The sequence below is a fragment of the Limanda limanda genome, chromosome 18, assembly GCF_963576545.1.
Source record: "Limanda limanda chromosome 18, fLimLim1.1, whole genome shotgun sequence".
Taxonomy (NCBI): domain Eukaryota; kingdom Metazoa; phylum Chordata; class Actinopteri; order Pleuronectiformes; family Pleuronectidae; genus Limanda; species Limanda limanda.
In genome coordinates, this window is record NC_083653.1 from 9,764,017 (window position 1) to 9,784,344 (window position 20,328).

The 20,328-nt window shown below is 44.6% G+C and overlaps 1 protein-coding gene across 1 annotated transcript in view; it reads left to right on the forward strand.

Annotated features, from left to right (window-relative positions):
• sash1a (SAM and SH3 domain containing 1a) overlaps positions 1 to 20,328 on the forward strand; it is a 168,919-nt gene that overhangs the window by 137,910 nt on the left and 10,681 nt on the right. The window contains exons 6-16 of the mRNA XM_061091561.1: positions 31 to 120; positions 207 to 319; positions 2,068 to 2,166; positions 6,868 to 7,003; positions 7,449 to 8,425; positions 11,676 to 11,750; positions 11,957 to 12,100; positions 14,858 to 14,990; positions 16,203 to 16,372; positions 17,035 to 17,244; positions 19,411 to 19,561. Of these exons, the coding sequence (XP_060947544.1) occupies positions 31 to 120; positions 207 to 319; positions 2,068 to 2,166; positions 6,868 to 7,003; positions 7,449 to 8,425; positions 11,676 to 11,750; positions 11,957 to 12,100; positions 14,858 to 14,990; positions 16,203 to 16,372; positions 17,035 to 17,244; positions 19,411 to 19,561 (2,298 nt within the window). The remainder of the gene's footprint in view (positions 1 to 30; positions 121 to 206; positions 320 to 2,067; positions 2,167 to 6,867; positions 7,004 to 7,448; positions 8,426 to 11,675; positions 11,751 to 11,956; positions 12,101 to 14,857; positions 14,991 to 16,202; positions 16,373 to 17,034; positions 17,245 to 19,410; positions 19,562 to 20,328) is intronic.

Consider the following 20,328-nt stretch of genomic DNA (forward strand, 5'->3'; position numbering starts at 1 on the left):
TCCCTGTGACCGATGCTTTCCTCCCTTTAGGCAAATGGGACAACAAGAAGAAGAACAAATCTTTTTGGCAGAACTTCCGCAAGTCTCCGCACAAACCCAGCATGCGGCAGACGTCCAAAGGTTTGTGTGGCACAGTTTTACCGCTCCCCTCCTGGAATATATCTCTCCTCATATTTGACCTTTGACCTGCTCTCCTCCTCCACCAGGAGAGGACATCGGCTACGTGGCCAGCGAGATCACCATGAGCGACGAGGAGCGGATCCAGCTGATGATGATGGTGAAGGAGAAGATGATCACCGTGGAGGAGGCCCTAGCTCGGGTAGGAAGACGCCACCGACCTCCCGCCTCATCTGTTGCACCTTCCTCCCACATGCCGGGCCCCCTACTCCTCCTCCTCCTCCTCCTCCTCTTTCCCTCAACACCTCCCAGATCCCCTCACCCCCTCCTGGATTACTCTCCTGCCTCCTTCTCTCCTTCTTACTAAAATGACTCACTTTTACTAACCCCTACACCCGCCCTGCATTTTAATCCTGAATCGTCATTTTTACACACACACACACACACACACACACACACACACACACACACACACACACACACACACACACACTCAAACACACACTGGGGATTATGGGGTGTGGGCTCTCAGAGTGTGTGTGGGTGTGTTGATCAGTTCTTACTGGTGGGGTTGATGGTTGTAGTAACTCCACAGCGCCATCTGTTGGGGCGACGCACTGGTGCATTGTGGTTTTTCTCTCTAGGTTGACGTGGTGGATAATTATTTGGCTTTTCCTCAAATTTTTCTTTCTTATCTTTCTGACCCTCAATCAATTTTCTGGTGATCTGTTTTTTCCTTCTTTCTTTCGTTCTTCATCTGCCCTCCTTCCTTCCTGTCAATCAACTTTTCTGATGCCTTGCTCCTGGGTAGTGGGACCGTCCAGCAGCATCTCGGCACTGGATGATTCTCCACAAGGCGGATCTAAAAAAAAAAAATGTTTTCCAGAATTATGATTTTTATGATTATGATCTTTTGATCTCAGCTTCTCTCTCTAGTGATTGACACTCAAACAAACCAATCAATCACTCACTGATGGACAGATATATGTTGTGCTTGTCTGTATCACTGATCAACATATTGAGTTTCTTTTCATAGTCAATCCAGTGATATGCAATATGTGTCCAGGGATGTGGTGGAGTGCAAACCCAATAATATTCACTTCTCCTTTCAGATCAAGTAGGATTTATGTGTGCTCAGTAGGGCAAACATAAGTATTTGAGACAAAAGTCAACATAAAGTGCCTTGAGAAAATTATATATGATAGATAGATAGATAGATAGAGTACTTTATTCATCCCCGAAGGGAAATTAAGTTGTCATAGCAGCCGGTATATTTGAATACAATAAAATACAATACAGTAGAATAAAATAAAAAATATTGAGGTAGAAAGAATAAAAAACAGAAGCACAAGATAAAATAAAATAAAATGGGCAGATAAAGTGCAGTGGCAAGATGATGTTATTAGTACTGATGATATGATGGTAATGTTATTGTTAGACAGTATATAAGAATAGTACAGTATATAATATAACATAATATACATTTATATATGATAGTAATTATACCTATATAAAAGCAGTATATAGTAATAATGGCAGCAACAGTATATATAATAATAATAGCAATAGTGATATAATAATAGTAATATAACATGTACACATGTATAAATATGTGTATATAGACTTATGTTTACAAAGAATATACAGAGAGTATGATATAATATATATTATATAGTAGAGGTATGAATATAAGTATTTGACTATACAATGGGTAATATAATATACTATGAGTGTAAGAATATTTAGACAGAGTGTGCAAAAGACAATATTATATATTATATTATATTATATGATAGTTATAGAACTCAAATTGAATTGAATATGACACATAAAAAGAATCCTATCCCCTATTGTGTGTCTGTGTGCACATGTCGCACGCAGGGTGAGAGTGGGTGGTCCCCCCCCCCCCCCCTGTTCCTCTGCCTCTCTAAACTCTTCTTCTCCACGTAGCTGAAGGAGTATGAGCACAGCAAACAGTCCTGCAGTGCTGACGCTGCAGAGTGCACTGACGGACCCGCACCCAATCTAAACCAGTCCTCAAACTGCAACGTAAGTACACCCGCCCCCCCCCTACCCTCTCCCCCCCAATTACCCCCTCTGACACCCTGAAACTTCAACACCTGTCCCCTCTACTCTACCTCTCGTAAGCACTCTCACCTCGAGCATTCATCCGAGGAGGTTGTGAAGAACAGCCACTGTTGTTTGAACGTGTGTGTGTGTGTGTGTGTGTGCGTGTGCGTGTGCGTGTGTTTGAATATCAAGATCCGTTTCCTACCTCGATGACATTGCAGAAACCACTGTGACTCTACTTTAATCTTGCCTCCCTCTCTTCTTCCTTCCCTTTATCTCCTGTTCTCTCTCTCTTCTCTTCATTCACTGGCCAATCTACAATATATCCACCTTTTTAAATATACAATCTCTCCACCTTGTCGTGTATGTCCTCGTACTGTGGGTGCTACCTCGGTGAATCCTCCTGACTAATATTGTCACAATTTGTCGTGAGCCACTTCAATATTTTATTTCTCCGGTCGGTCCTGTCGTGCACATGTCATCTGAAATGTAATTGGTTGCTGGAGTGAATTTTGTAGTTTGAGCTCAGGTACATTTTCAAAGCCAAGTGGAGAGAGTCAGAAAATGTCCAGTCGTTAGTTTGTGAGCCTGGATTTTGTCAGCTGTGGTCCTTCGAGAGAAAATCTCCAGTCACCATTAAATGAGAAAGCGTTTTTCTTGTATGTTGAAGCTGGTCCTGTAACAGATGCTGTGAGATGTGGAGCTGGAGCTGTGTGTGTGTGTGTGTGTGTGTGTGTGTGTGTGTGTGTGTGTGTGTGTGTGTGTGTGTGTGTGTGTGTGTGTGTGTGTGTGTGTGTGTGTGTGTGTGTGTGTGTGTGTGTGTGTGTGTGTGTGTGTGTGTGTGTGTGTGTGTGTGCGCGCAAATATGTTGACGCCGTTTGTTTTTTCCCTTTTTGAAATGTGGGCCAGCTCCGATGCAGAATCAGGACTCGATAGTGGTCATAAGGGCTTTTGATTCGTTCTGCACTGTACGGGCGTCGTGTGGGAATAAGCGTTCTGTCACACAGGCTCAAACGCTGACCCACTTTTTACAGGAAATGAGTTTATCACAGAAAAATTCTACATCCTCTGAAAATGAAACCCTGCACATGTGTAGTGCTGTACACTTTGAAATGCGCTGCTAATTTCCAGCTTTAAAAGTGCTGGTATTTTCCAAAAGAAAATTAAATTTGATCTTATACACTGTTCTCATCAGAATGCATGTTTAAGAGGTTTGACCTTGAGGCCTTCTGAAACGCGTGCTATGATTCTGGCCTTTTTACACATTTTTACCTGCCCTGATAATAATCTGCACTGATAAACACAAGGAAATCAGAAGAGGTCACGTCTGAAAACGGCTCATGATCATTCCGTCAATCTCTTAACCCTCGCGTCACCCCCCTCTCCTGTCAGCTGCTCACTTCCTGTGGGAGGAAGATTGATTAACATTGAGAGGATGAAGAGTCACTGAAGGAGTATTGTGCAGAGGAACACACAGCTTGGCTCTGGAGGCTGTGAACAAACGCTAGTGCTGGAGGCAGAAAGGAAACAAGGGAGAGAGAGAGAGAGTGAGGATAAAGACTTTGCTCTCACCCCCAGGGCCAGAAAAGAGGGGAGGGCTGGGGGGGGGGATCTGTGTCTCCCTGTTGCCCCGAGTTCCAAAATGGGCCACTACAGGAAATATTTTTTTCTCTGCAGGGGCCTCTACTGGTGTCGCACTCTGATGAATAGAATTAGGTCATTCCTAAATTCAAATAGTCACTGTGTCTGTAGTCTATAAGCAGAGCTGTGGATATATACAGTACATATGTGCAGCTGACACGTTTGCAGTATATACAGTTCTTTGGCTGCTCTGTGCCCTTGTTCTCGTGCCGTCTTTCTTCAGCCTGTCGACCCCGGAGCCCACATTCCAGGACAGGCCATTAGCGACGGGGGGGGGGCAAGGCCGGGTCAGAGGGGCTCAAACGCTCGGATTGTTCTCCGCGCACAACACGCCTTTTCTCTGCACGGCTGCGTCCAGAGCTGCCCCTCATTCCTCCGAGCCGAACTCAGTACCGGGCTGCAGCTCGGCCTGCCAGCATGTGCACAGGGGCCACGGGCATTATTGTTGGATAGAGCGTGCATGAGAATGTGATTGGAGACACTGTGGATCTGCTGGGATCTGTCGCGTTTAAACACAGGTTTTAACTGAGGTGGTAAGTTTCGATTTTCTCTTGTTGATATGCAGGAAAAGTCAGTTGTGCGTAGGGTTGCAAAATTCCGGGAATATTCAAAGTCGGAAACTTTCCATGGGAATTAACGGGAATAAACTGGAAATGTTGTGGGTAATTTATACTAACTGTATTTACCTTGTCATATACAGACATAAATATAAACATTTTTGTTTTGTCATAGGCTGATTTGAGCCCTGAGGAAACTTTGGGCACTTGACTATATGCTTCTGCATCGTTGTGTCATTCTTAACATAGGTCTTTGCACAGTATTTGCAAATGTACACAGCCTTTCCTTCTACATTGGATGGGGTGAAATGTCTCCACACATGAGAGTGCACGTGGCATTGTTCTGTAGAATAAGATGAGAAAAAAGTTTGTAAAAAAACACTAATGCAATGCCAGAGATATAAATAGTTAGCCAAACAATTGGAATCGTCTGAAAATATTTTACAATTAATGGATAAATGAATGGAAATAGGCTAGATGAACAGATGAACAATCCTCAATCAGCATGCTAATATATTTTAATATCATCGAAACTTACCTGACTAGTTATCTGTGCATGTGATGGAAGAATGCACAGTGGAGGGTTGAAATTCAACATGCAGCGTGTGCTGTATTCCATACATCTTTAAAATAGGGTTTTGAATGATGTTTTTATTGCTCAGCGTTTAATTTGCATATTTTTTTTTTTTTTTTTTCAAAATTCCTAAGCTTAACTTCCCATGGAAAGTTTCCGGAGAGTTTCCGGAAATTTACCGGAAACTTTCCGCCCCTTTGCAACCCTAGTTGTGCGTTTAATTTAGTTGGTTTTGTAGTTGTCTAACTTTGAGTGCATCTCCCAAGTAGTGGGAGCCGTCCTGAAAGTGATTTGTGTTGTTCAAGGGTAATTATGGCGTTGGAATTGTTGCGTTGACCTTGTTTTAGATTGTAGCCTTTCAGCCCCGGTTGATTCATGACCTCATGTGTTTGGGTTTCTTCCTGTGTCTCTTTTTCCGTGTTTATGTGGTTGCTTCCTCAGATGTTGTTCCCGAGGGCTGGGTTAGAACGTGTAAGTCATTGTCACCTCTTTACCGTCTCCTGTTGCTTTTCTCCCTCCGCCACACACGGAATAGAAAGAAACCACGAGGACAGTTGTGTCCGAGTCATGACAAAGTGATCTACGAGACACGGTTTCTTTATAGTTCTCAAAAGCAGTTGTTAGAGGGACGAAGATCAGAAGGCCTCACATTTTTCTTTTTACTGTCTCTTTTATGAATCTTTTAGGATGCAATCTTGTTATTACACTACTGTCATTGAAGTTGATACATAGCAACTCCATTCTGGATCGCAGAACTTTCTTTTTGCAGTTGTGCCAGAAGCCTGGCAACGTGTGGTGGGTTTTATAGATCGAATTTTGCACGATGCCGCTCGGATTTAATGTGTCGTTTCCTTTTCCGGCTTTGCGATGATTAATCAGGTTTTTCCGAAACACTCACACGCCTGCAGGAACCAAAAGGTCATGGGTGCCACCAAGGATCTGCGGACAATGTCAGATTTGTTTGCTACAGGCCGAGCCACGGTTGTGTGTCAGCCGCCTCCGAGCCAGAACTGTGGTCTGAACTGGGCAGCAGCTAGAAAGTGGTTTCTTGCTCGTTAGCGTCAGAGCTGCAGGAGAAGACCGGGTTTCATCATTCGGAGCGCTAAGCCCTGGAAGACCTGATCCGTCTGTGGGTTGTTGTGTATGTTAGTGCGTGTGTGTGTCCCTCTCCGCCAGCGACGCAGTCAACCTCGACCGTGGAGTTGGCGGCGTGTGACCGGAGAGCCTGCGTTGCCGTGGAAACCGATAGCAAATAGGGACAAATTAAGTTGTTTGAGCGCCATTATAATGACGGTGGTTTCTGCCAGACAAGCTTCTCGCCAATGCTCAGCTCCTCGCCATTTTCACATGGAGGCAATGTGCGTGTGTGCGTGTGCGTGTGCGTGTGTGTGTGAGAGAGATTGATGAAACTCATTAATCATTCTTGTTTCCACTCCACTTCCGCTGCAGAGAGAGTTTAAATGCAGTGTCAAGTCAGGAACGACACTGTTGACACCCATAGCACCTGATCATTCACTGTGGTCCTGATTCCCTGTGCCACCCAGTTATACCCATTTCTTCACATTACAGTGTCATGTGGTTCATTATGTCAGCTGCATTTATGTATCTGCGTTCATCATGCACACGACCCGCACACATCGCAAAGCGCCACCATCCGTCCGATCCTCCGTTTCTCACCCCACTAACTTTGACTCCATTTCTAAACAACGCACCCATCTGTCGCAGCACAACAGCGTCTCTGAAATTGTTGGATTTGTCAAAAGTTTGTGTCTTCTTATGTGAAATTAACCGTTGCTCTGAACTCCAAAGCTGATTTTTAGTCCTGTTTTTTTTTTAACATACACATGTTTGACTGTCTGTCCCTTTTTATTATATCCTCCCTCCCTCTTTCTCTCTCCCTCCCCCCAGTCTCGTGAACAGTCGGATGATGAGCAATCAGAGGACTCTGTGAAGTTCAAGCGGCTTCACAAGCTGGTGAACTCGACACGCAGGGTCAGGAAAAAACTCATCAAGGTGGAAGAGGGCAAGAAACATGGCTCTGAAGGTTTGTAACCACTGAATAATCAATTCCTTGTATCTATCTTACAGGTCAACATATATTCATTCTGATAGTATAATCAGTAAATTAATGTTCTTGTATTGTATTTCTCCATTAAGGTTGCAGTGTTAAGTATTGAACTTCTACTGTAAATATCACTTGTTGCTTGAAAATTGTAAAATATGTTTTAAGCTCTAAATTAATAAAGTTAAACAATAATAAAATGTGTTTTTGGAAATTGACCTCAGGGCTTAAAGGATTTGTTTTTTGGCTAAGTCATATATTCTTATCTATCTGTTTTTCTTGAAACTCAGACTTTAAGAATGTGTTTTGAAATGTTTGCTGCTTAGCTGCTGTGTGTGAAAACCACAGAATTGTCATGAGACTGCAGCGAAACTGATGCTTAAATCCTCCCGAGTAACAAACTGGTGGCTGTTTCTGTCTGGTTTAGATTTTCTGAATCTGGACTCACCTCTCACCTGTGAGGACAACACAGCTCTGTACACGGGGGTCCTGAAGAAGCCTCCTCTGCCCCAGGAGGCCTCTCTGCCCTCCCTCACCCAGGACCAGCTGTCTCTGGATGGCGACACGGACAGTCTGACCACCTCCCCTTCCTCCAGCAGCTTGGACACCTGGTCCGGACACAAGCTGGTCAAAACCTTCAATAAGTCTTCCAGCAACCACGGTCTCATCCGGCCCCCCAGGAGGACCCCGGTCGGCTCTGGCGTCCTGGGAGGTTCCATCTCCGGCGTCGGGGGCAGCGGCTCTTCCTTCTCGGAGCTGGATGGCTGTGGATTGGACGACGAGGGGAAACTGTCGCGCTCCACGACCGACGGCGAGATGCGGAAGGCCCTGAGCTCCATCTCCCACGGGGTAAGTAACAACGAGGCCCTCTATGCCTACTATGGGCTCACCAAGCCCCGCCCCAAACCCCACTCCCAGTCCCGCCTCCTGATCTCCCTGGACGACGGCACAAAGGGCAGCCCCAAACACCAGACTGCCAACCGGCACCACGGCAGCTGGACGCACCGGAAACCCGACCCCAACTACGCCTACTCCACCAAGCACCTGCTCTACCAGCGCTCGCGCAATCCCAAGACCCCCGTCTCCCCCCTGTCTGTCACCCCCTCCTCCCCGGCCCGCTGTGACGTAGCCAAATCAAAGGGTTTTGGAAGCGGGGGAGGGGGCTGGGTGTTCCCCTCCCGCCGGCTGCGCGGGCGCACAGCGGTCAGTGAGCTGAACATCACCTATGTGGTGGAGCGGAGCCTGTACGGTCACCTCAACTGGGCCCAGCTGGTCCGCCCGGTCACCCTGAGCCGCGCCGAGCGCTGCTGCCTATTGGAGGAGGACCGCGAGGCGGACAGGAAGTGGGCGGCCAGCGTGGACCGCTGCACCAAGCGGGTGCTCTTGCGCATCCAGCAGAAGTCTGTGAGTTTGGGACCGTGAGGTGTCCATCGGCCGCCTCGTGTGAGCAGGACTCGGTGTTCTTCAAAGTTGCAGAATAGCTCAGAGGTTCGAGGTTGAAGGTGCAGCAAACATAACACAACAACAACAACAACAACACACAGGGAAGGTGTTCAACTCGTAGATATATATAAAGACTAGATGTCTCTTGGCGACGGAGCCGGCCATCTTGCCAGAGGCAGCTCGCTCACCCATAACATTGTGTTGGTAGTGGTAAATAACCATAACTAGCTCAATTTTTAACCGATTTTTAAAGGGTCTGGTTTGTTATAAACGTCAGAGATGTAGTTATGACACTGCATAAATTATTCAATTTTTTTGAAAATAACATAATTATTCAAAAGTATGCAGTGTCATACCTACATCTCTGACGTTTATAACAAACCAAACCGTTTAAAAATCGGTTGAAAATTGAGCAAGTTAGGGCAAGATGGCCGCCATGTGCGGACGTTCGACTCCGTTGGCCGCCAACGCAGACGAGACATCTAGTCTTTATATATATATCTATGGTTCAACTCATCCATTAAGAAACTTCCACATTTAAGTATCGCAGTCGTGCTCATGAAGTGAAAACCCACAGGATCCACATATCCATCACACCAACCCCCCCGAGAGGGAAGTCTTCTTCCTTGACCTTTCAGTTAATGCCTTTTGGCTTCAAACCTTTTTACTGGGGCTGAAAATGAAATGATTACGGGACGTGCAGTGCCCCCACTCGAGGTATTAAAGTTACAGCGGAGGTTTCATAAGTGCCTTTTATAAATGTCAGATCCCCGAAGAACACATGCACCTCCGCACAGTCCCACTGATCCCTGTGGGCAGAGGAGATGTTGCACGAGCTCGGAGCCGCTCGGCCTCAGAACTGCACGGCACGTATCCACGGAGACTCGGTGAACGGCCTCATTAAGTCAACCGCAGTGACTGATGCGTCTTTACACTCATCAACTCTCAAATTGATAACAGGAGGCTAGGCCGGGAAAGAGTGGAAACAGAAAAAAACAGGTCAACTACATCTACTGATAAATATTTATACCAAAGTGAATATATAAAAGCTAAAAAGCACGAACAAAGGTCTGCTTCAACTTTAAAGATCTTACGTGTTCCACCGCTTATCGGTACATGTAGCGACACACACTCTAGGGGGCGACGTAGAGGAGCTATCCTGCAGCTTTGAGGGAACCTGGATCCTATCGTGTCGTAGTGAAATCACTGGAGGCCGCTCTCATCCGGAAACTCTCCGAATCCACTTTTTTATGTTGTGGCTTTATCGTGTTCTACTTTTTTGGGCCCGTGCCTCTATGATTGCAGATGTGAATTTTTTTCGGTTGTTTTTGGCTTCTCTTTTTTTTGGTTCTGGGTGCATGTCCATTCCATCAAGCATCACCATCACATTGGACGTCTCTCTCTTCTCCGAACTGTGCTTTATTTATTTTTTTATATCTATCTCCTGGGAAGTTGTGGTGTGGACTGCAGCTGTGGACATCTCACACAGAGACACTGAATGTGCGAGTTCTTCTCACGCGGACGCTGCTCATCCGGGGGAGTCCTGGGAGTTTAAGTCCAGTAGTTTAACTGTTTGAGAAGCGGAGGAGAAATGCCATGGAGGGTTTTTTTTTTGTGGCAGATATTCTATGTGCATATGTGTGTCTACATCTTTTGTGAATGACCTGATGCAGAGCTTGGGGCAGATTTTTAAAGTAGATTAGCAATAAAATCCTATTTTATTCGTCTCCCCCTCCCACCCCTCTTCTCATGTCACTTTGTGTCTCCCCCTAAATGTGACCTCTGATGTCCGGAAAAAAAGAATAACTCCGCACCCCACCCCTGTCCTCTCCAGAAACAACACGCTCCCTTTGAAAAGATCCCTGATGAGAATAACACATTGTCGCCCTGTATGTTGTGCATGTTTGCATTTCTCACGATTAACCACAGAACGAATCCCGTTAAGGGCCGAACTGTAATGAATTGAACACCCTTGCATTTTCACTTGTAAAAAGCACAACTATATATTTTTGGCTCGACCACATCTAGTAGACGTGGATTTCGTCCGATGTTTTCTCCAGGGATTTCGCGTCGTAGTCCGACTGCGATCTCTGCCGGGTCAATGTAACCGCTCCTTTTCCCCGAAGGCCTCTCAGGCCGTTTTTAAAGAGGAGCTCATACAACGGTTTGTGTTACATCTCGTCTGTTGGCTGTCCACAGTCCCATATGACATCATGCCCCCACCCCCCCCCCATATATGTACAAGCCATGTCCCCACGTTCATTAATCACACCGCTGCCCGTGTCCCGCCAAGCATGACTCATCGTGTGTTGACCCTCGTTGGGTGTCGTTGGCTCTATAGTCCAGGCAAAGTAGCGCTTTCCGACCGACTAATTGTAAAATAATTTTTTTCAGCATAGATCATTTCTATGAGGTGTCCAGAACAACATACTAAAAGTCCTAAGAAATCCTAGTTGAGGAAATATGTTTAATTCTCATCAATGTGTGCCAATAAGGCCCGGCAACACTACACCCCAAAAGGGCTATTTTTTTTGTTTACTCCGATCAAAATAAAACTTTACACAATGAAAGTAACCATGAAACGTAACATTTTTTGTATTACAAGTTTCTTTGAAAATGAATTTGAATATGCAAATGAGCTATACACTAATCGACTATGCCCCAAATACACCCAAAAAGGCTTAATTTTTTCCTTTACTCCTACCACAATTAAACCTTACACACTAAAAGTATTCATGATAAGTAACTTTTTTTGTATTACAAGTTTCTTTAGAAATGAATTTGACAAGCACATGAGCTGGGTGTATTTTGGGCATATTCGATGAGTGTATAGCTCACTTGCATATTAAAATTTATTTTCAAAGAAACTTGTAATACAAAAAATGTTACGTTTCATGGTTACTTTCATTGTGTAAAGTTTTATTTTGATAGGAGTAAACAAAAAAAATAGCCCTTTTGGGGTGTATTGTTGCCTGGCCTTATTGGCACACATTGATGAGAATTAAACATATTTCCTCAACTAGGATTTCGTAGGACTTTTAGTATGTGTTTCTGGACACCTCATAGAAATGATCTATGCTGAAAAAAATTATTTTACAATTACTTCTATTTTTGGCTCCAAAATGGGTTGCTTTGCCTGGACTACTAACGTGACCTTTTTTCTGAGCGTGACTCATTTTGACTGTGTTTTGCACCCCCCCACCTCTCGCAGAGAACGTGCAGCTTCGGAGGCTTCGACCTGACCAACCGCTCGCTCCACGTGCTCAACGCCAGCTCAGAGGCCAACGTAAGTGCCGGCGGCTTTTTGAAATGAGCGGGGAGTCTGCGGGGGGGTGGGTGGGAACACACGCCGGAGTCGGCCTGTCCCGACAAATCACCCTATCTCCTCTGTTTCCTGCCTTGTTTGTGTGATTCCTCCCCCCCTTTGCCCTTTGTTTTCTCCCATCACCCTTTGTTCATCCTCGCTTTTTTACTCTTTCTTTTCGAAAACAGAATAAAGAACAAGAAGCTATATACAGAGAGGTGGTCAAATCCCCCACGACGTCCCGGATCTCGCTGGGCAAGAAGGTGAAGTCGGTGAAGGAGACGATGAGGAAACGCATGTCGAAGAAGTACAGCAGCTCCTTGTCCGAGCAGGTGAGACATCAACACACAATCGCACTGTATTTGTAGGAAGTGCAGGTAAAGGCCAATTTATGCTTCTACGTCTTTTCTAAAACGGACAGATAAGACCGCCCTACCCTCACCGAGCGCCTCGGACAGCTTTTCGTGCACCTCTGATTTTTCTAACTGTCCGTGTTTATTTCGGAGACCCAACGGACAGACCTTGGCTGTGATTGGTCCGCGAACGACATCATTTCCGTATGACGTCATTTCCGGACCTCAAACTTCCTGCTTCCTTCCCTGTGTCACATCAAACCCAAACACAACTATGATTCTACGATTAATGTGACGTGTGTGTTAAGCCAGCGGAGTTGTCCGGCTGACGGTGGCTCGTTAGAGCACTGACGGCATGTGTGCACGGTCACATAGGGTTATAGCAAGCTTTCATAACGGCGCTAGCGGGCTAGGCTAGCCACCATGCTAACTGCGGTGGTAACGGTGCAAAAACCCGCCGTCACGACTTTAATTCCACTTCTATCATGACACTGTTTCTATAATACCGCCAGGTTAGAAGCAAACACTGGGTAGTAGTAGTTACAGAGATAAACAGACACACGTGGACTTCTTCTTCCCAAATGGGGTAGGCTTCTCTGAGCTCGTCTTCCGTTGCGCCACGTATGGGTTTGGCGGTGAATTGTTTTCAACGTACAGTCGTCGGAGAGGTAAAAATCTAAAAGACTCTCCGCTCTCCGTGCAACCCTCTCCGAGAAACGGATACGTAGAAGCATAATGGAGCCTTAACTTTGAACATTTAATACCTTCCCTTGATATAGGGTCAGGGTACGTTGAGAGTGTGTGTAACCAAAGTCAGACTTTAACTTTGTTTAAAGCCCGGTGGAGAAACACAATCTCCACATTGTGTTGAATCTGTTGGAGAAGTGAGCCGAGCACAGCTGTAAGGAAACAAAAAAAAAAAGGCTCCCCAGTGTTCTGCAAACATTTGGAGGAAGTTGCGCGGCGCAGGCCACACACTCTGTCCGCGGGCTGCCAGTGGGCGGGGCTGTTTGTGTTGGTTACAGAATAAACAAGGAGCACTAAAAACATGCATTTGGATTTCCACCCTCTGCCGCGCTCTCGCTGGGGACCGGTGTGGGGACAGGGCGTGGTAGCGGCTTAACACTGAGCTCATCGAGATGAAGTGCCCACCCACCCCCCGGGGTCGTTCTTAACAAATGAAGATTTTAAGTGCGAGTGTGTTAAATGTCCCCATCGACATCCGGACATCAGAAAGTTTACACGTCTTCCGTCGCAAACTAGAAACACACCTCTTCAGACTATACCTTGAATAAAAAAAAATAAAAAAAATTACTCACAATTTTTGAAACTAACAATTTAGTAGCACTTAAATGGCACGTACTTATAGCATTTTGTAGGTTTGCTTTATTTTTGAAGAACGTGTACTTTTTTGATTCTTGGTTTGTACCCTCGGGGTTGAATGCACTTATTGTAAGTCGCTTTGGATAAAAGCGTCAGCCAAATTAAATGTAATGTAATGTAATGTAATGCAATGTCTGTCTCACCCGCTCTGGCCTTCATTTTTCTGGGCATCCAGTAGCTCCACCAGCAACCCTAAAGAATATGTCACTAAGGGACAGTTGAACATCTGTCCGTCGCGGTGGTCTCAACACCGTGACCCACATTTCCTGGCACGAGTCGGCCAGGAGAGAGCAAAGATGAATATATTGTCATCTCATACTGTCTCAAGCACGGCCATTTTATAGACCACAATGCCACCTAGTGGAATACTGGATCAAATAAAGCATGTACAGTAGATGTCCACAGGTTTATGGCTGTTGCTGCTTCGTTAGTAGAATGTAATAATTTAAAAGAAAACATTTGGCCCTTATGAGGTAATAAATTACTTTAACAGGCAGATTGAATTGTGTCATTGCCTCCATAATTTGATGGAGTTCCTCTTGAAGTAAGTTGTTCCAACCGGACATTAGACAGTGAGTCAACCGCAGGGAAATCTGTTCAAAACCTCTTTTATTCTGAAGGACTTTTATTGGCTGGAAGTTTTCGTTGCCTCCTCTAGTGTCGCCTGATGTCACTTCACCACATGAGGGATATGGTCACTTTTTAAGTGTCTTAATGCAGAACTCACATGTTCGCATGACCAGTGACAGTTTTATCGTCCACTGTAGTAATTTCTGGCTGCTGAAGAAAACTCTGTCGCCCGAAGTGGTTATTTAGAATTAATCGCTCTATGAAGGAAAGTCTATACAGAACTGTAACCCAAAAGAGTTTCATTCTTTATATGAAGTCTTGAGAATTCGTTTAGCACTCTTTTTATTTTATCATCTGAGGGTCACAGCTCACATCAGGGCAGGTCCACCCTGGACAGGCCACAAGAATATCATGGGGCCAATCTACAGAGACAAACAACCATTCACACTCACGTTCACATAAAATAAGACAAAATAAAACCCACAAACCCAAAAATATTAAAAAAGGCCTCCAGGATTTGTATATTTTACATAATTTATTCAACTGCGTTATCACATTCAGGGTGAAAACTCAGTTGTTTATGTGTTTTGTCTCTTTAAGACACCATTAACGATTAAAATAAATAAAATAAAATCCCTATCATGCCTCTCACTTGTCTTATCTTCCCCCACATGTCGACTTCTTAAACGTTCCCGTCTCGTTACTGCACAACATTTCTGTCTTTGTCTGTTCCCCGTATCCATTCATCACCCATGCTCATCTCCCTCTCTTTGTGTCTTTCAGTCCAGTCTGGACGGAGCCCCCGGTTCCCCTCAGTCCTCCCAGCCCGACACCGACTCTCTGGAGAAGCCGAAGCTGAAGGCCGGCGGCTCGGTGGAAAGTCTGCGCAGTTCCCTCAGCGGACAGAGCTCAATGAGTAAGTCGAGAGTCGTTATTCTGGAGAAGGCACGCAGGGTTTTTTTCCAGATACGATTGTTCTGATATTGTGAATAGGAGAAACGTTATCAGGATTATTTTTTATCCTGCATATTTTGGCATCACGTAGCTCCTGTAAACGTCTGAATGAAAAGTTTTAAATATCCTCTCAATGCAAAACACCTGTGATTTGTAGCGGTTTGCATGTTTCAAATCCAGACAGGTGACGTAAACCTCCAGGCTGCGTCTGGCATTACATGTCCAGCACGAGAGAACTTTTCTGGCGTGAATTCCGTCAAGAGCGATTCTCTACCCCCCTCCCCAGCTGCCTCAACATGTGTCGTGATCCCGGAGAGTTTTCCAAGCCCGTTTTCATCCTCTCGGGTCATCTCATCCAATTACTTGTTCTGATTACTTCAGCCTGGTGTTTGCGTCACGTCTCTGCAGATAAATTTCCCCTCCGCGGTTTAAGTCGAATTGAACACTTGGCCGACTCGAACAGATTCAGCGCCACGGAACAGCCGCACAAACATGCCGCAATGATTAGGTCGGAAGTCTTGCCTCTTCGATTTCCACACGTCGACGTGATTCCTGCACCGTCTGCCCGGACGCTTAAATCCTCAGCTTCTCCCAGGATGTGCAACACACATGTTTAGGTCACAGTTAAACTCCTGACTGACACATAAACTGACTCAATCTCAAGTCGTGAATCTACTCGAGTAAACCATTAAACATTAAACCATGACAATAAGGAGATGTTCTGATTCCAGATGCAACGATTCCACTAGAGGGAACAATCTGCTCTCGTCCCATCGGTGGATTTCAAATTTAAAACCACTTTTGAGGGAGAAAAGCCGTATTGTGAAAATAAGGGTCTATTTTACTCATTTTAAATTTTTACTTTATTTCGTCGCTCTAAATTGTTCAGCGGAGCAACAACCATGACAATGCAAATCTGTGTCTGATTATTAACTGGTGAAACTTCACGAGAAGTTAAATTACGTGTTGATCCCCCCGTGGGAGAGGTTTTTTTATTTTAATGTCAGAAAGATGATGTTAATTCTTATGGGTTTTATTCCGAGGTGTGTTGACGGTTCAGAAGCTGATTCCTTTGTTAGAAGAATGAGATGTTTTGTGAAGGTTTGGTGACAGTTTCAGTCTGGATCGACTGTGTTGGACATGTTCCAGCTTCTCTAAACGTGTCTGTGTCCAGGTGGTCAGACGGTGAGCACCACCGACTCATCGGCCAGCAACAGAGAGAGCGTGAAGTCGGAAGATGGCGACGACGAGGAGCCGCCGTACAGGGGACCGTTCTGTGGTCGCGCCCGGGTCCACACCGACTTCACCCCCAGCCCCTATGACTCCGACTCCCTCAAGCTGAAGGTAGAACACACTCTGGGACACGGATATGAATGTGCACAGCTAGTTTATAAACACTTAATATCTATTTGTCATCCAGCCGAGATGTCGATGTTGTTGTAGACGTTGAAGATGAAGGAAAGGAACGCGGACCCAGTACTTACAAGTATAATAATGTTTATTACACAAAAGTAGTACAGGTCAAGACGAGCTCTAGAACTCAGAGAAATCACCCAGGCCAAATAGTGAAGTCTGCCCATCCGGGGTCTCACACACGTTTATATAGAGAGGTTAGTTCCGCCCATGACTTCAGGTAACATGCCGTCCCACATAGGGCCTTCTGCCTAAATAAGGACATGTTTTTGTACCTGAAGATGAAAACACATTGGTCGAGAACCTTCCCTCTACACCAATCCATTAGCTGGTCAGAAATAATTCCCTTTCCAAAGAGGGAGAGAACTACTAAGATAAACCTCTGGAGGAATCTCTGAGAATGTCTGAGAGTCACGAAGATAGGCATCATAAATGTAAGCCTGTCATTATGTTTTAAACACATGCCAAAATCATTTACTCTAGTGAACACACGCCACTATTCTATAATTTTCCAAGCTAGTCCCTGTATCTTTGCACAAACCGTAAAAGCCAAACGATTGGCTCCTCCCCTTGACTCTGAATTCTTCCTCCAGCGCGGCGACGTGATCGACATCATCAGCAAGCCGCCCATGGGAACGTGGATGGGCCTGCTCAACAACAAGGTGGGCACCTTCAAGTTCATCTACGTGGACGTGCTGAGCGAAGAGGAGGAGAAGCCCAAGAGGCCCGTGAGGAGGAGGAGGAAGGGCCGACCACCCAAACCCACCTCGGTGGAGGACCTGCTGGAGCGCATCAACCTCAAGGTAAAACACCAGATGTGTTCGGTCGCGTTATGAATCCCAAATAAAGCAGGGTCGTATTTATGGTATCGGGTCAGTTCACGAGTTTTTTTGAATGGTAGTTAAGTAGTATTTACGTCGATTCTGTTTAAACTTGGCAGAAATCTGTGTATTTTCCAACCCCCCCAACCCATCTGACCCCTCAGCAGGACAAATCAAATTTTAAAAAGTATATAAGAATATTGCTTAAGCCAAATCTTTCTCTGCATTTGAAGATGAAACTAAATGTCTTTGCTGATTTCACAAACAAGACCAGTCATGAGCTATAGAAACAAACATAAATAATTTAACAATTGTTATCTTGATTTTCTGGAGCTTCATGTCTTAAAGTACTTTCTTACGGTTATGGTGCAATAGTTGGCACCATTGCTTGGCTCAAAGAATATTATGAGTCAATATTCTAATTGTTGTCAAGGGGGAAACTAAATCAAATGTTTCACTTGTTTTCTCTTTTTCTCATGTTTCTGTCTTTGGCTTCACAAACCTTCCGAAAAAAGAGTTGTGATTCAGTTGTCGTAGATCAACTGAGGAAGAATATTCCTTTCGTTTTCATCTGTGTTTGTTGGTTAGTTAGCAGGGTTGTGCAAAAACCGCTGGATGGATTACAACGAAGAAGAACCTATTAAAGTCTGGTTCAGGGGGGATGATCCAGGAATTGTTTTTCACTTTGTTTAAAATAACAAGATATGTTTTTTCCTAGTAATATAGATAGATAGATAGATAGATAGATAGATAGATAGATAGATAGATAGATAGATAGATAGATAGATAGAGTACTTTATTCATCCCCGAAGGGAAATTAAGTCGTCATAGCAGCTGGTATATTTGAATACAATAAAATACAATACAATACAATAAAATAAAAAATATTGAGGTAGAAAGAATAAAAAATAGAAACACAAGATAAATAGGTGGATAAGGTGCAGTGGCAAGATGATGGTAATAGTACTGATGATATGATGGTAATGTTATTGTTAGACAGTATATAAAAATAGTACAGTATATATATAACATAATATATATTTATATATGATAGTAATTATACCAATATAATAGCAGTATATAGTAATAATGGCAGCAACAGTATATATAATAATAATAGTAATAGTATAATTGATTAATTAAAAATCCGGATCTAGTGAATTTAAACATGGGACTGTTGGGTCTTGACTTAGCTCTCGACCGAGTCCCATTCTGGTTATAAATGTCAAAGAACTTTCGGTTAAACTGGCGAGCCGGATTTGTTGAAGCGCACGTCATGGGTGCTCATCCGAAAACCACCAAAGTGTAAATCTCCACACCCCTGTAACGTTTGGCCAAATGTCCTCTGGATTTAGAACCTGTTTAGCTTTCCGAGCGTCTGAAGGAACAAAAGATGCTGCGGGTGAGAGGAGCCGGCTGCTGGTGTTTGTGTTAGTTGGTGGTCCCTTTGTTTAGTCTTGCATCATCCAGCGGGAGGAGAAGTCTTTCCTGCTCCTGGACTCCACGCTGGTAATTGGTGGTCTCGCTGGTGACACACAGTCTATCTATGTGCTCGTCCAACAAAGCCCCAGTGCGGAGCCCAGTGATACTCACAGTGTACAAACACGATCTCACACAGAGGAACCACGGTGGGATCTAAACGTGGAGACGCCCTGTGTGAGATCGTGTTTGTGTGTGAAGCCGTGTCCTCTGTGGTGGAGGGGTTATTTCGATGCGATGGTCTCCACCTTTAGTTCTTCTTCGCTTCGAAAAACCTTGTCTGAAGATTCCAGTCCCTTATATAGAAGAGCTTAGGATTGAAGCCACTCACTCTGTCATTACTCTACATGCAGCCAACTCACTTAGTCAGCGTTCTGTGCCCGGCGTCAACTCGACAAAGTTTGTGCCATGTTGTATTTGAGGTTGAGGACATTTCAAGCAGCCATAACCGAGTTAGTCCCGGGTTTAACCTGATTACATGCTATTTGTAAATCAGCAGTTTGGATTTGTACTTGATGTTTTATATTTATGCTCCTACTCTACAGTTTCTGTCACTCGACCCACGAACTCTGATCCAAACTGTCTTTTTCTTTACTCTGGTGAATTCTTTTCTTCAGTCTTCAGACAGCGTCCACTTTAAGCTCACACTCTGTGTTTCTGTCACCTCAGGAGCACATGCCCACGTTCCTGTTCAACGGCTACGAGGACCTGGACACGTTCAAGCTGCTGGAGGAGGAGGACCTGGACGAGCTGAACATTAAAGACCCTCAGCACAGAGCCGTACTACTCACTGCTGTAGAACTGCTGCAGGAGTACGACAGTGAGTACCTTACACACATTTATTGTGGATGTTTGGAACACGTCAAACCCCTCTGGCTGTTTTAAAGAATGTGTGTATCGTGTGTATTTCGATATTTTGAATTCGGTTAATCAAAGTAATTTTTGAGGATTCTCACTAAAGCTGTACATACTTCATACTGGAACAAAGACGTCAGCTTGAAACCAGTTGAAAACAGTTTTGCGGTAATATAACCGAATCAAATGTTCCAGTTACTTTTCATGCTTCAATGGCAGCCAAGAGTGTGAAAGAAATATCAAAGCCAAACTTCACAATCGAATCAAAAACCTGAGGGATTTAGTTTCGGCGTGAAAATCGCAACCATTCGACCCTCGGCACAGGAAAATGATAGCCTGACGTTGTCATACTCCTAATTCTAGTCAGAATATGAGTCTGAGTCTGTGATTATGGGGCGTGTTTCAACCGAACCAGGAAAAAAATGCCTATTCGCCCTATTGGATAGACCTACAACCAATCAGAGCGACGCAGTATGTGACGTATGATTCCCGTAGGAAGGACGGCAAAAACATCTTTTCGATCTACAAATGCCTTGATCGCATTTCTCTGTTCCTCTTTCAAAATCAATGCGCTGTCGATGTCTCCTAAAACAGACTCAATGGCAGCATCTACACATTTCAGCTCTGCAGCGGCAGGCATGTTTGTGGAAAACAAAGTCAACCCAAGCGCTGTTTGATGACGTAGTTGATGACGTAACTGTTGATCATCTGTCCATCATCGTATAAAGCCCG